Source organism: Zeus faber (assembly GCF_960531495.2).
Source record: "Zeus faber genome assembly, chromosome: 22".
Classification (NCBI taxonomy): Eukaryota; Metazoa; Chordata; class Actinopteri; order Zeiformes; family Zeidae; genus Zeus; species Zeus faber.
The window spans coordinates 5,143,856-5,157,937 of NC_137209.1; the positions used below are offsets into that span (position 1 = coordinate 5,143,856).

Sequence of the window (14,082 nt, forward strand, 5' to 3'; positions counted from 1 at the left end):
CAAGTTGGGTGTGAGATGGAAGAGAAATAAGAATTCTTTAATGAGGTGGATGTAGTGGTGGAGAGCGTCCCCATGGGAGAGAGAGTGGTCGTTGGAGCAGATCTCAATGGGCATGTTGGCGAAGGGATCAGAGACATAGATGACAAGAAGTTGATGGTTAGGGATGGTGTCAAGGAGAGGAATGTGGAAGGACAGATGGTGATGGAGTTCACCAAAAGGATTGAATTGGCTGTTGTGAATACGTATTTCAAGAAGAGGGAGGAACACAGGGTGACATACAAGACTGGAAGAAGGTGCACACGGTGGACTACATCTTATGCAGGAGGTGCTGAAAGATTAGCGACTGCAAAGTGGTGGTAGGTGAGCGTGTTGCTAGGCAACCACGGATGGTGGTCTGTAGGATTACTCTGGAGGCCAAGAGGAGGAAGAGAGTGAAAATGCCAAAGATAAAATGGTGGATGTTGAAAAAGGAGGAGTGCTGCATGCATTTTAGGGAAGAGGTAAGGCAGACAATAGGTGGGAATGAACGGTTACCAGATGACTGGGAAACAACTGCAGAAGTGGTGAGGGAGAGGGCCAAGAAGGTACTTGGTGTATAATGCGGGAAGAGGAAGGAAGACAAGGCCTCTTGGTGGTGGAATGAGTATTTACAGGAGAGCATAGAGCAGAAGAGGTTGGCAAAGAAGAAATGGGATAGTCAGAGAGATTAAGAAAGTAGACGGGAGTACAAGCTGATGCGGTGCAAGGCAAAGAGAGAAGTGTCAAAGGCAAAGGAAAAGGCATACGACGTGTTGTATGAGAGGTTGGACAGTAAGGAAGGAGAAAAGGACTTGTACCGATTGGCAAGACAAAGGGACCAAGCTGGGAAGTATGTGCAGCAGGTTAGGGTGATAATGATGGGAATGTGCTGACTAGTGAGGAGAGTGTGTTGAGAAGGTGCAAGGAGTACTTTGAGGAGTTGATGAATGAAGAAAATAAGAGGGAGAGAAGAGTGGATGATGTCGGGATAGTGGATCAAGAAGTGCAGCAAATTAGCAAGGATAGGGTGAGAAGAGTGGAAAGGCAGTGGAAAGGCAGTTGTCCCAGATGACATACCTGGGGAAGCATGGAAATGTTTAGGTGAGATGGCAGTGGCATTCCATTCAGAGGCTGTTTAACACCATCTGGGAAAGGGAGAGGATGCCGGAGGAGTGGAGAAGAAGTGTACTGGTACCCATCTCTAAGAATAAGGGAGACGTACAGAGCTGTAGTAACTACAGGGGAATAAAATTAATCAGCCACAGCATGAACCTATGGGAAAGGGAGGCTAGGTTAAGAGGAGAGGTGTGGATCAGCGAGCATCAGTATGGTTTCATGCCAGGAAAGAGTACTACAGATGCAATGTTTGCTTTAAGAATGCTGATGGAAAAGTACAGGGAAGGCCACAGGGAGTTGCACTGCGTCTTTGTGGATTTATAGAAAGCATATGATAGGGTGCCGAGAGAGGAAGTGTGGTATTGCATGAGGAAGTCGGGGTGACAGAGAAGTACGTAAGAGTGGTACAGGATATGTATGAGGGCAGCCAGACAGTAGTAAGGTGTGCAGTAGGCGTGATGAAGGCATTCAAAGTGGAGGTGGGATTGCATCAAGGATCAGCTCTGAGCCCTTTCTTGGTTGCAGTGGTGATGGACAGGTTAACAAATGAAATCAGGCAGGAGTCTCTGTGGAATATGATGTTCGCGGATGACAATGTGATCTATAGCGAGAGTAGGGAGCAGGTTGAGGAGAGCCTGGAGAAGTAGAGGCATGCATTACAGAGAAGAGCAATGAAAGTCAGCAGGAGTAAGACAGAGTACGAGTGTCTGAATGGGAGGGAGGGCCGTGAAAAGCTGAGAATACAAGGAGTGGAGGTGGAGAAGGCGGATGAGTTCAAGTACTTGGGGTGGACCATTCAAGGCAGCGGAGAGTCGGGAGAGAGGTGAAGAAGAGAGTACAGGCAGGGTGGAGTGGATGGAGAAGAGTGTCCGAAGTGATCTGTGACAAAAGGCTTCCAGCAAGAGTGAAGGGGAAGGTCTACAGGACAGTAGTGAGACCAGCTATGTTGTACGGTTTAGAGGCTGTGGCACTGACAAAAAGGCAGGTGGCTGAACTGGAGGTGGCAGAGTTGAGGATGTTGAGATTTTTATTGGTAGTAACAAGGATGGACAGGATTAAGAATGAGTACATTAGAGGGACAGCGCAGGTTGGACAGTTTGGTGGAAAAGTGAGAGAGGCCAGATTGAGATGGTTTGGACACGTGTAGAGGAGAGATGAGAGTTACATTGGGAGAAGGATGGTGAGGATGGAGCTGCCAGGCAAGAGGAAAAGAGGAAGGCCAAAGAGAAGGTTTATGGATGTGGTGAGGGAGGACATGTAGGCGGTTGGTGTAAGGGAGGAAGATGATACGTTGTGGCTACCCCTAACGGGAGAAGCCGAAAGAAAAAGAGTCAATTATCTCGTTGCAGCTTCTTCCTTGTTTGGTCAAAATGTCCTTGCATTTTACAACAAAAAACAATGTACTTGTGGCCGAGTGTAAATGCTGATGGGTTGGATTTATGGGCATGGATTTAGGGCCTCCATTTATGAGAATGTGATTCCAGCACGAGTAAAAGAAGGTACTGTACATTAATGTACTGTTTCGCCTCCCTGTCAGGAAATTGAACACTGGTCTCCAGCGTGACAAACATGGATACTGGCCACTATACTAACGAGTATGCACAAGCAGTTCCTTCGCAGAGCAGAATTGAAAAGGGCTTATGTTGCAAGGAAAAAAGAACTCCAGACAGATGGTTAAGGAGCTGTTCTCCCTGCTTTGTCAGCTCATTTTAGTCTGGTATAATTTTTGCCATAGAAATCCTCAGCATAGCACGCACATGTTTTCCTAGTAGATGTAGGTGGATCCACACGGGACCAACCTACTTTGGGCCAGTTGTCTTGTGTTTGGATACTTTGCCTCACTCAAAGAGGTGTAGAAATCAGGCAGCTTGGATGTCTCAAACTTGTCTCTGACCGTAGAGTCGCAGAAATGGAGATACTTCATATTTCCTAACGTTCTGACACAGCAATCGCCACTGGAAACAACTAATGTCATGGGAAAACTACATGACTTTGAAAGTTGTCAGAAGGCTGTAGTGTTTACACTTCACAACTTACTGTATTGTATTCAGTAATCTTGCACTCTTGTGGTTCGCAAACTACATGACTGATTGGCAACAGGGCATCACACATAACAAGATCTTTCGCTAGGAGGAATCCCTGTAAGGTCTCCAAACTACGTTTTGTCACGAAAACACACACAAGAAGTGACACCGGAAATGACGCAATACCTTGCGCTGGACTGGTTTATTTATTTTTTATTATATTCTTGATTCCCGTACAAAATGAATAAAAGCAGAATTTAAATACAAAATATATTGAAAACCTAGAGAAGAAAAGTGAAATAGGTATGTTGTGTTTGTGGCAGCAGCTCCGCTGAACTCAAATTTCTCAGTCTCCCCTTCTCGACCCCTCTATCCGCCTCACTCCATGTCTGTTCTCATAGAATCACTCCCCACTCGATTCCAACACGACCTGATATTAAAACTGCTTGATATCTCGCCGGCGTCTGCGAGCAATCGGCCAACGCTGGGCGAGCAGTCAGATCGTACTGTGAGCAGTCCATACCACACGCCTGTCACTCACAGCAGAATGCTAGGATTTTACTCCAATCTGTAGCTTTGCTTGGCAATCTCAAAAAAACCTTCCGGTGAGTGGAAAATCAGGCCAGAATAACATAGTCTGAACTCAGGCCTAAAGACACGCTGGAAAATGTATTGGTACCAGCAGGGGGCATCTGCCTCTCCTCCTGCTGCCTCGTGGCCCCTTATACAGACAATGGTTGGAAAATGTCTCCAGAAACTGGTAATTCTGAGAAAATTAATACTTATTTTTAATCATTTTGATGATGAAATAATAATAATATGGAATAAATTCGGATGTGATATAGCAATATATAATATAATCTGATAATCAGTTGAAGCTCTGGATGGCATGTTGAGATGCAGAGGAGGGATCAGGTTAATCAGGGATTTAGTTTTACTTAGTTTCCTGATTTTTTTGGATTGAAAATTCAAGATGTTTATTTATCACATATTTATACATGTGGGCATATATATATGTAGCAGTGACGTGCGGTGAGGTTCGTGGCTTGTGAGAAACTGACTTTTTCAGAGTCAGATTTACAAATATATGAACCCAATAGAGTAGCTTAAATTCACCATTGGCAGCTTGCACATTGGCTACTGGTTGTGTTTCATATCTCATATCAGCATTCTTTACACACACATAGTTAAGGTACATATTTGGCCAAGGAAGAACGTTCATTTTATAGCGGCTCAGAGAAAGAGCGCATTTGCTCTGCATCCTCCGTGTGTTCTTAATTTGCCATCGCAATTCCTCAATTACTATTAGTATTTAATTGATTACATACTCATTCAATACAAATAAAAGGATATACTGCAGTGTATACATGGTCTTACCTTTACTTGTAACTTAAGTCCACTCTCCTATCATTCTGGACAAATATCTCCCTGAGTTTGTTGTAAAAGTCCTCCTTATCTTCCTATAGTTTTAAAAGTCTCTCGGTCTCAAAGGAGATTATTGACGCACACGCCCCCTTCAGTGAGGCAGAGGTACTGGCGGCCTCACCTCATGCTTTTTCACTGCAGTTTTATGTCAGATTAGCAAGACTAAATATGTTATACACATACATTTATGGAAAGTGAGGACATACAATACACGTGTCTACAAACATGACATTGGTGACAAACAGTGAGAAAGCAAAAGGCGCATGCGCTCAACCCAGTTCGTGAGGGATTGCGCAATCTGAGATGAGGCTCCGGCCCTCGCTGCCTCACCTTGCGCGTCTCCCTTCTAATTGAACAGGAAATACGCAAATTCAGCGATTTTGAGAATAAAAATGATTGAAATAATTGGAATCGTACATAAATTACATTTATAGCACAGCTCAGAAGAGAAATATTAATATTTATTTTATTTTATCCTCATTGTTTTTTTCTTTTCACGATGCACGCACGTCCCTGATGTGATAGTGTGTTCATACATATTTAAACATGGTGAGTGCTGTTTGAGGGAGGAGGTGAGATTAGGAGCGTGGGCTATTTGCACATTTTATAAACATGTAGCTTTAAATTTGGCGACTCTTCTAGATTTTAACATTTTGATTCAGTATTTACATTTAGATGTAACATTTCACATTTATTTTTGACATATGAACATATTGTTCACAATGACATATTTCACGTTGTTTTACATCTATTTCTGTCTCAAATGTGAGGAAAGTGACCTAAAAATTCTAAATATAGATCCTAGAAAAATCAACCAAAGTATACTTTATTTTTACGGCACCCCATAATATATTGCCAATCAAGCATTATTATGAACCGTAAACTATTCAAAATACTCAAAAAAATAAAAACAACTACTTTCAATATATGTTTGTCTTGACATGAGGCTACGATTAAAGATGACATCACCATCTGCAGGCTGACACTCTGCTCCTCTACATCGCACCACTCGAGGAAGACTCTGGAACAACAAGAATTTGGGCTGAATGTGGCAAATTTGGATTCAAAACCATAATTGAGATCTTTTTACACGGAGCTAAACCTTGTGCTGTTCTCAGGAAACTTTGGTGAAATCTGGTTGAGTTTCTCCATAAAACACAAGCTACATGGAGACACAGGAGCTCCAAGAAATATTTTGCCACAAGAGGTTCCAGCGGTCCCCATCAAAATGATTACTAGTTAAAAAGGTTCCTCTGGATCTCAAAGACTAAATCTGATCAAAAGGGGTCTGTGGCAAATGCATCGTATCTATTTATAAAATATATTATTTAGTAATATTATGAACTTGGATTCGCAAACCTTTACTAACAACAATAAATTGTTTGTTCTACTCCTAGAAGCAGTAGTGCACCGTTCCAAGTGGATCTGGGCCTTCTGCAGAACGTCACAGAACCAGAACTTCACTCAAATAGGCCCTGGTCCATTTTAAATTAAATACTCCACACACAAATGCATTATTTTATAAATTCATCCTCCTCACCCTCCTACCATTTTGCAGTTCCATTTCAAAAACCATTACTGTCCTAAAATAAATACTTTAATTTCCTTTATGTAAGTTTCATGTAGTTACACATCTCCGCCACTAGATGGCTGTAAATCATCGTGGACTGGCCTCAGAGGCTTCAAGCTCTTGGGGGAAAAAACAACCAAGTTTGTCATCAAACTGAACTCATTAAGACAAAGTTCTAATATGTTATATAATCCATCTTAATGGTAAACTGTTTAAAATGTATGTAGGGTGTAATTATATATTTAGTGAAATTAAATGCATCTGTGGAATAATTCCTTATATTTTATATTGTGAAGTTGTCTTCTACATTTGTGTGGTTCATATAATTAGGTCATGTCTTAGTAAAATTGTAGATGGATCGGGATCATAAACTTTGGTTTTCCATCTGACCTTATCTGATTTGTTAAAAAAAAACATCACACTGGAAACAAATAACTCAGCTCTGCAAGATAGAAATGTTACTAATGAGACGTAAAATGAATCCACTTCAATTGAAACAAAAAACACAGTGAAAATGCAAATTGTATTGTGAGTTATTTTTAAATGAAGTGGCAAAATACCTAGGGAAAAAGAATTACTTATTTACTTATTATTGAAAAGAGGTAGACCTGCATTTTGTCTGTTATATTATCATTATAATAATACATTGTTTATTTTTCAGATATTATTGAATTTAATTTTCCAGCAGAAAGACTAAAGCATGTTTGTATGACTTGCAGCGTAGGGGCCAGTGTGGCCTCCTCTACGTCCACTGTGAAGCTTTAACACCAGGACTGAAGCACAGGGAGTCATTGCAGCTTGTTCTACTCGTCCTGCGAACATGAGCGGTCGTGGCAAAGGAGGCAAGGGACTCGGGAAAGGAGGCACCAAGCGCCACCACAAAGTTCTCCGGGATAACATCCAGGGAATCACCAAGCCCACTATACGCCGTCTGGCTCGCCGTGGCGATGTGAAGCGTATCTCAGGTCTGATCTACGAGGAGACCCGCGGTGTTCTCAAGGTGTTCCTGGAGAACGTGATCCGTGATGCCGTCACCTACACCGAGCAGGCCAAGAGAAAGACGGGCACCGCCATGCATGTGGTCTATGCTCTGAAGAGGCAGGGACGCACCCTGTACAGTGTCGGCGGTTAAACTGCAACAGCTCCACTAAACAAAGGCCCTTTTCAGGGCCCCACGTCCACTGTGAAGAGCCTCCTTCTTTAAGCTTTGTGTGGAATGACGCACATACTCAACACAAATACGACATGCTAAACGGCCAGAACAACAAACCACCATCTGCTGTATGGCAATTAATTACACTTTACTATAAATACACTATCGTTTTATAACGTCGTCTGATCGCAATACTATAATATATTCGTTCATATATTGTATATTATGCTATTGTCAGAATGCAAATATGATCAAAGTATCCAGAGTTTCTTGAGATTTGTTTGCATGTGTTGAGTGATTTATGTACACTTCACAATAAATGCATTTTAATTGTGTATAGCATGTCCACATACATTGTATATGAATTATATTTATGTGAATTGATTTAGTATTCTATTATTTGATGTCAAACATGGATGTAGATGACTTTCTGCAGCTTTATATTTATGCTTTGTTTTCTATAAATCGAAAAGCCAAGGAGCCTGCAGAGATTTGAAGGAATGCATTCAAGAGGTTAATTCACCCATTGGGAGTATTTAGGACGTTTTCCACATCTATACATGGTTTTCCTCCCAGTTCTCTTGTTTGATGGCATTAATTATGATAAAAATGAATAAATTGTAAAAAATTAAATCAGAATTATGTATTCGTTGATACATATAATACTTCCAATTATACATAAATATGCAATAAATGATGCTGACCAAGACAAACTAGTGTGTAACTATACATCATTAATGTATATTAGAACAAAAACAAAAATATAACATTTCTATTGAATAAATGACCAAGTAAATCATCATCACGTGACCATTGTGTAATAGAAAAGCCTTTGTTGGACAGTGTGGGCCAACCCAATGAACATATGCAGAGATTTAAAGGATTACATGTTGTTTTAACATAACCCATCGATTGACACAATAGTCCTCAGATACTGCTTTCATCCTTTGGTTTGAGAAGCTGAGCGCTCGGATTACTTGGAGCTGGTGTACTTCATAACAGCCTTGGTGCCCTCGGACACGGCGTGCTTGGCCAGCTCTCCGCGGAGCAGCAAGCGGACGGCTGTCTGGATCTCCCTGGAAGTGATGCTGGAGCGCTTGTTGTAGTGGGCCAGGCGACAGGCCTCACCGGCGATGCGCTCAAAGACGTCATTGACGAAGGAGTTCATGATGCCCATGGCCATGGAGGAGATCCCGGTGTCGGGGGTGGACCTGCTTCAGGACCTTGTACACGTAGATGGCGTAGCTCTCCTTCCTGGTCTACCTGCGCTTCTATTAGCTGTCTTGGATACGGCTTTCTTGGAGCCCTTCTTGGGCGCTGATTTGGCGGGTTCGGGCATAATGACGGAACAGACACACACAGCACCAATGATAAGCAAATGATGGTGCTGCTTCCTCTATAGAGTCCTGATGCAAATGAGGCGCTGTGACTCCCTCAAAGTGATTGTGTTCTTGTCCCCGAAAGCAACTGGCGCATGCCCAGTGTCACTTGCAGACTCTACCCAGAGACTGAGGTTTGAAAATAAGAATCCGTAAATGTACTTTTATCTGATTATTAAAAAGACTTAAATTGTGTCTAATGCAATGGATGGTTATAATGAGAGCAATATGAATAACATGCTCCTTTTTGGTTGAAAAAGAGAATGAGAAACTAGATTTAGGATTCAAGAGGTAAGATGGGATCATTATAAAAGTTCATTTTTTTTTAAAATGTAATACTACTTAACTACAAAAATGTTGAATCATAAGTGTTTTACTCTAAAATGAAGTGAAATAATTTAAGATCGAGAAATCGAGATCAAGTAATTTCCCCCTGGGATTATTAAAGTATTTCTGATTCTGATTCTGATTCTGAAGTCAATGACTTATTGTGGGCATATGAAGAGAAAATATAGCATATCTTTACAAAAACAGGGAAATCGGTGCATTGCAATGTAAATATTCAACTTATAAATGGGATATTTTGGAAGCTTTTAGCAAAGTTACCCAACATTCCAAAGATAAAATCTCCAAATTCTCGTAATGACGCACCGCGCGCTGTGTCCGGATTGGTCCAGCGCTGGGCATCTGGTGTTATTCGAGCACGCCGCCAAAAGTAACGGACAATAAAACAATGGCATTGAATTTTTTTTATGAACTCTGCTTAAACAAATATATAATGTATAAATGATGTCAATATTGCAATACCATTCAACAAAATGGCTGTACTTGGTGTCAGGCAATTGCAGTTGAGTTCACAAGCAAGCTGGATTATGTGATGTTGATGTGGTGTATGACAATAACATAACTTGATTTATAAGAAAGATAAGTAGGATCACAAGAAGAAGAAACAGTCTTTATTTCTCACGCAACACACTACAACACATGCTTTGATGGTGGCCGGTGAAATGGATCCTCTGCATTTGACCCATCCTGGCTTGTCCTTCCTCCAGGGGCACAGCCAGGAGCAGTGGGCAGCATACGTGGACGCGCCCGGGGACAAGTGTCCATCGCTGGTCAGACGATGATGGGTTCATGTTTTTGGGGGGGGGGGGTCCTTACTGACGTGAGGTGGAGGAAACCCCATGTGAGCACGGGGAGAACATGCAAACTCCACACAGAAAGGCTCCTATTTGGGAGATAATCTGCCCGGCGCACGGTGCCAACAGCGCCCCAGGCGGGAATCGAACCCAGGACCTTCTTGCTGTCACCGTGCCCCGAGATTGGCTCTCTACAAAGTTGTGGGTGGCTCTTAAAAAGAACCTTTGGGTTGTTTTTGGGAAGTGATCCAGCAGATTTACTTTGACTTGGCAGCCTTCTCGGTCTTCTTTGGGTGCAGAACTGCCTGGATGTTGGGCAGGACGCCGCCCTGAGCGATGGTCACTCCACCCAGCAGCTTGTTGAGCTCCTCGTCGTTGCGAACGGCCAGCTGCGGGTGACGGGGGATGATGCGGCTCTTCTTGTTGCCACGGGCAGCGTTTCCAGCCAACTCCAATATCTCAGCGGTCAGGTACTCCAGCACGGCCGGCAGGTAGACGGAAGAGCCGGCACCGTCGTCAAATCAGAATCGAGTCTCAGAACCGCCACACTGCAAATCCAAAGCAGTAGTTTGTGTCCGTAAGCTAGTGATATATTTTTTTTTTGTATTTTTTCTAAGAAATAAGATTATTTATATCCACGTTGTGCTTTTTTTATTCATTGATTATAGTATTTAGAAATACACAGCCTGTTTTCTAGGTGTACAATCCGGTTTGAACAATGCTAATTATTAGTAATAATATATATTTCATTTAATCTTTTAATTATTATTTTTTTTTATTATTTTCTGCACCACAGTTGTGAGTTGATATTCACAATTTGAAACAAGATTATCTTGTCGCAAAATGCTGTGCGGCCCACTGAGCTCTCTCCCTCTCGGTAGCGCCTATCTTATAACGAAATAATGAAAAGTTGAATGTAATTCAATTTAGGGCCAATTTGAAACTTGCATGAAGAAAATCACAATATTTATTTTCGTTTTTGAACCGCAAAATGGGCTGAGGATGGTGGGAATGAATGGATAATATTAATAATTTGTTCGTGGAGCTTTGCCTCAGCCTCTGTCGAAAGGCTGTCTATATAGGAGCTTCCAAGATGCCACTGATCAGTCATCCACTCTGTCTTTTTGCTTTTTGCTGGCGCTTTTCCACACAGTGTTTCTGCTTTCTGCACCAGAACCGAGCGAGCGCCCCGCCAGGTTGCGCGCCTGCCGCGTTTAGATGTAGGTCTCCAATCCTGACTGGGCGCACCGTGCACGCCCAGGGCATGGGCTGCAGGAAGGAATTACTGAGAGAAGTCCGCACAGGGGAATGCTCCAAAATAATGCTTTGAGATCTAGGTTTTTAACCTGCGTGCGTACGCTTAAAAACCCGGTTTCCAGGAGCGCCACAACGCACGCACGCGTGTACACACAGGACTTTTACCCCTGAAAGATAGTGGACGTTCAAAATGCTTTATCAAAAAGCATGTCCTATACTTCTGTCTTGAAAGAAGTAAAGATGATGTACTTAAAATCTTTTTCTTGCGATATTGTCTTCATCTAACTCGCTGAAGGTCATCTGAAGGTCTTCAGTTAGAACAGTTAGAATTCTCATTTGGGTCTGTCCTTTAGATCTGTTGCTTTGTTAACTGAAAAGAGCTGCCATCAAAAAGTTTTTGTTTACTAGCTATGATTGCATTAAGTAAAATGGAGAAGGGCCTCACATTGGTCTTTGCTGGGGCCTCAGAATCACTAAAACCGCCCCTTGCGCTTCCATTACAAAGGTGGAAGATTTTACGGAGCAGAGTTTTCCTCCCGTTCCACCCTTGGATCCATGTCTGGTGTCGGTATTCAGAGTCAAGCCCAACATGATCAGAGTGTTAAAGAAATTAAAGGGTCGCTTTAATCTGCATTTTGTCAATGGGTGGGCTTAAATAAAGAGGCACACACGTTGGTTTGACTTGTACAAGGGTCGCATCAGAGATGTGCTAAGGAGCAGCTCTCTGAGTTTAATTGAATCCGAGTTGTTTATTTTGGGAAGTCAGAAACAATATATAGTCAGTTTGGTGTTACTGGTCATTGGTGAACTATCTGACAAATGTTGTTCTCGCTCTCCACAGCTGCGTCAAGGTTAGGCTTGAACACTGATAGCTGCATCTGGACTCCAAGGCTTGGGTGTCTGTGGGAATTATGTGAATCATGGAAAATATGTGACTGGGGTTATATGAAGTTGTGTTCATCATTATGTGTGTGCATGTATGTTTATGTGATTACATATATTTATATATTTTGTGACATTATTTTGTTACATTCCACCCTTTTTTTTTTGTTTATATATATATATATATATATATGGGGTTTTTTGTTTGTTTGTTTTTTGTTTTCTAATTTATTTTTTCTTCTGCGCAAACCAGAAAAAAATGAAATAAAAACATCAACACTACAAATTCACAAAGATTCAATGGAGTGCGTCATGTGTGGTTTTAAACTCGGGTGTCATGTGTGGAGGTGGTGTCTAAATTGTCGTCAAGGCCTGCATAAGCGGGAGACCAAGATTCCAGAGGGGGCTCAGGGTCGTCAAAAGGGATGGCAACAAAGGTCTTAACGATTTGGGTGGTCAAGCGGCGTAGTAATGGTATTATACAAACCAAACAAGTCCATAGAAAAACAAGGACGGCGACTAAAGCGGTGGCACTAAGAGTGAGCCAGTGGCGCCAGTTCATGAGAAACCACCAGAACCCACTCTGAGTGTCGTTGACCTCCTCCTTAAGAGTGACGTCACAAAATTGGATAAGCTTATGTAAAGCTTTGTCTATGACATGGCCGTCCGCGTCGTTGTCGGGGACAAAAGTACAACAAGCCGTTCCAACCAGGACGCAGACCCCACCTTGTGCTGCTGTGGGCTGGTCCAGCACTATACGGTTTTGTAGGGACAATAGGCGGAGCACGCAAAGTTCTTGTGTCGTGGCCTTGGTTATGAGAAGAGATTTGTTCATAAAGGCGGGAAATTGATGACGTTAAGTTCCAATGCGGAGCATAGTTTTACCAACCCTGGTCGAAGGGAAGAGCAAGAGTTGGACCCTTTGGCCCACAGTCTATAATTTGTGATCCTCTGGGACGTTGGAGGCCCAAACGGGTCATGGGGGCTGATGGTGGGTAGCGCGTGTTTAGTGCGAGTGGTGTGGACGTCAGCACTGTTGTGTGGAAAACTGGGACGATAAAGGTGTGATTGGCCGGGGTGCAAATGCCATTCCAGCCGACTGGGAGATGGGTGTATGGGAGATGAGTCAAATAAGTTTGTGAGTCTTTGTAGCATGTATCCAGGTCAGAGGAACACAAGACTATATCATAGCTCTCTAGCTATAGTGATACAATTCTTAGAATATTGTGAGTACAGGCCAGGTTTATTCTTGGTTCTTTTATTCCATTTTTTTTATCTAGTGCTAAATAATTCTGTAATCTGTATTGTCTAATCTATATTTCTCCTTCCAAAGAAGAGTGCAGAGCCAACTGTTGTCTGCTCATTGGCACCATTCACAGGGTTTGTTTTATCAACTGTCACGACCAGAACTGGGAGAGACCCTAACGCACGGAAGGCAGGCAAAGGATGTTTATTAGCCGGACGGTGGAGCTGGCCGGGGGGACCCGGTCGGGTAGGGACGGAGCAGGGCTAGGCAGGGATGATGATGACCAGGAGATGGGGTCCAGGATCCGGGTGGGGAGACGGGGAACCAGGCTGGATGGAGAAGGACGGGCAGCCTTGGTCGACGAGCGGAGACAGGCAGGTAAACCGGGCTGGCTGGATTTGGAGAGACAGACTGGGTCAACGAGAGGAGACAAGCAGTTAAGGGAGACAACGAGACATAAACTAGGAACTAGAAATAAGCACTAGGAACTTGGAAGGGACCCAGTAGCGATACAACTCGGGTAAGCTAGTTGACGGTCTGGCAAGGAATGACTGGGAAGCTGGGACTAAATACTGTGCAGGTAATTGATCCCAGTTGTGTGCAATCGGGCTCGAGTAGGGAGCTGGAGATGGGGCAAGGGCGGCCTCTAGTGGTGCTGGGAGGCCGTGGGCCTAACATCAACAGTCTCCCAGCAGTGGAATTGTCACAGAACCAAAAGCCCCCGTCTTTTCAGTACCAGCCAAACATACAGAAAAAATGCAGATACAGTGGCAATATTCCTGTGCAGAGAACAGAATCTGTGTGTTAAGTGTTGTATGAATTATTGCTGTGTTTTGTGTGTAAACAGAATATGTGAGAGTATGGAGGTTTGTT

General features: G+C 42.9%; 1 protein-coding gene across 1 annotated transcript; it reads left to right on the top strand.

Moving 5' to 3' along the window:
• Window positions 1–6,973: 6,973 nt before the first annotated feature.
• LOC307247069 (histone H4-like) lies at window positions 6,974–7,285 on the top strand (the record flags this gene model as incomplete). Its single annotated transcript, XM_080023135.1, has 1 exon — window positions 6,974–7,285. One exon carries the CDS (start codon window positions 6,974–6,976, stop codon window positions 7,283–7,285), a length of 312 nt encoding a protein of 103 aa, XP_079879261.1.
• Between the last annotated feature and the right edge of the window lie 6,797 nt (window positions 7,286–14,082).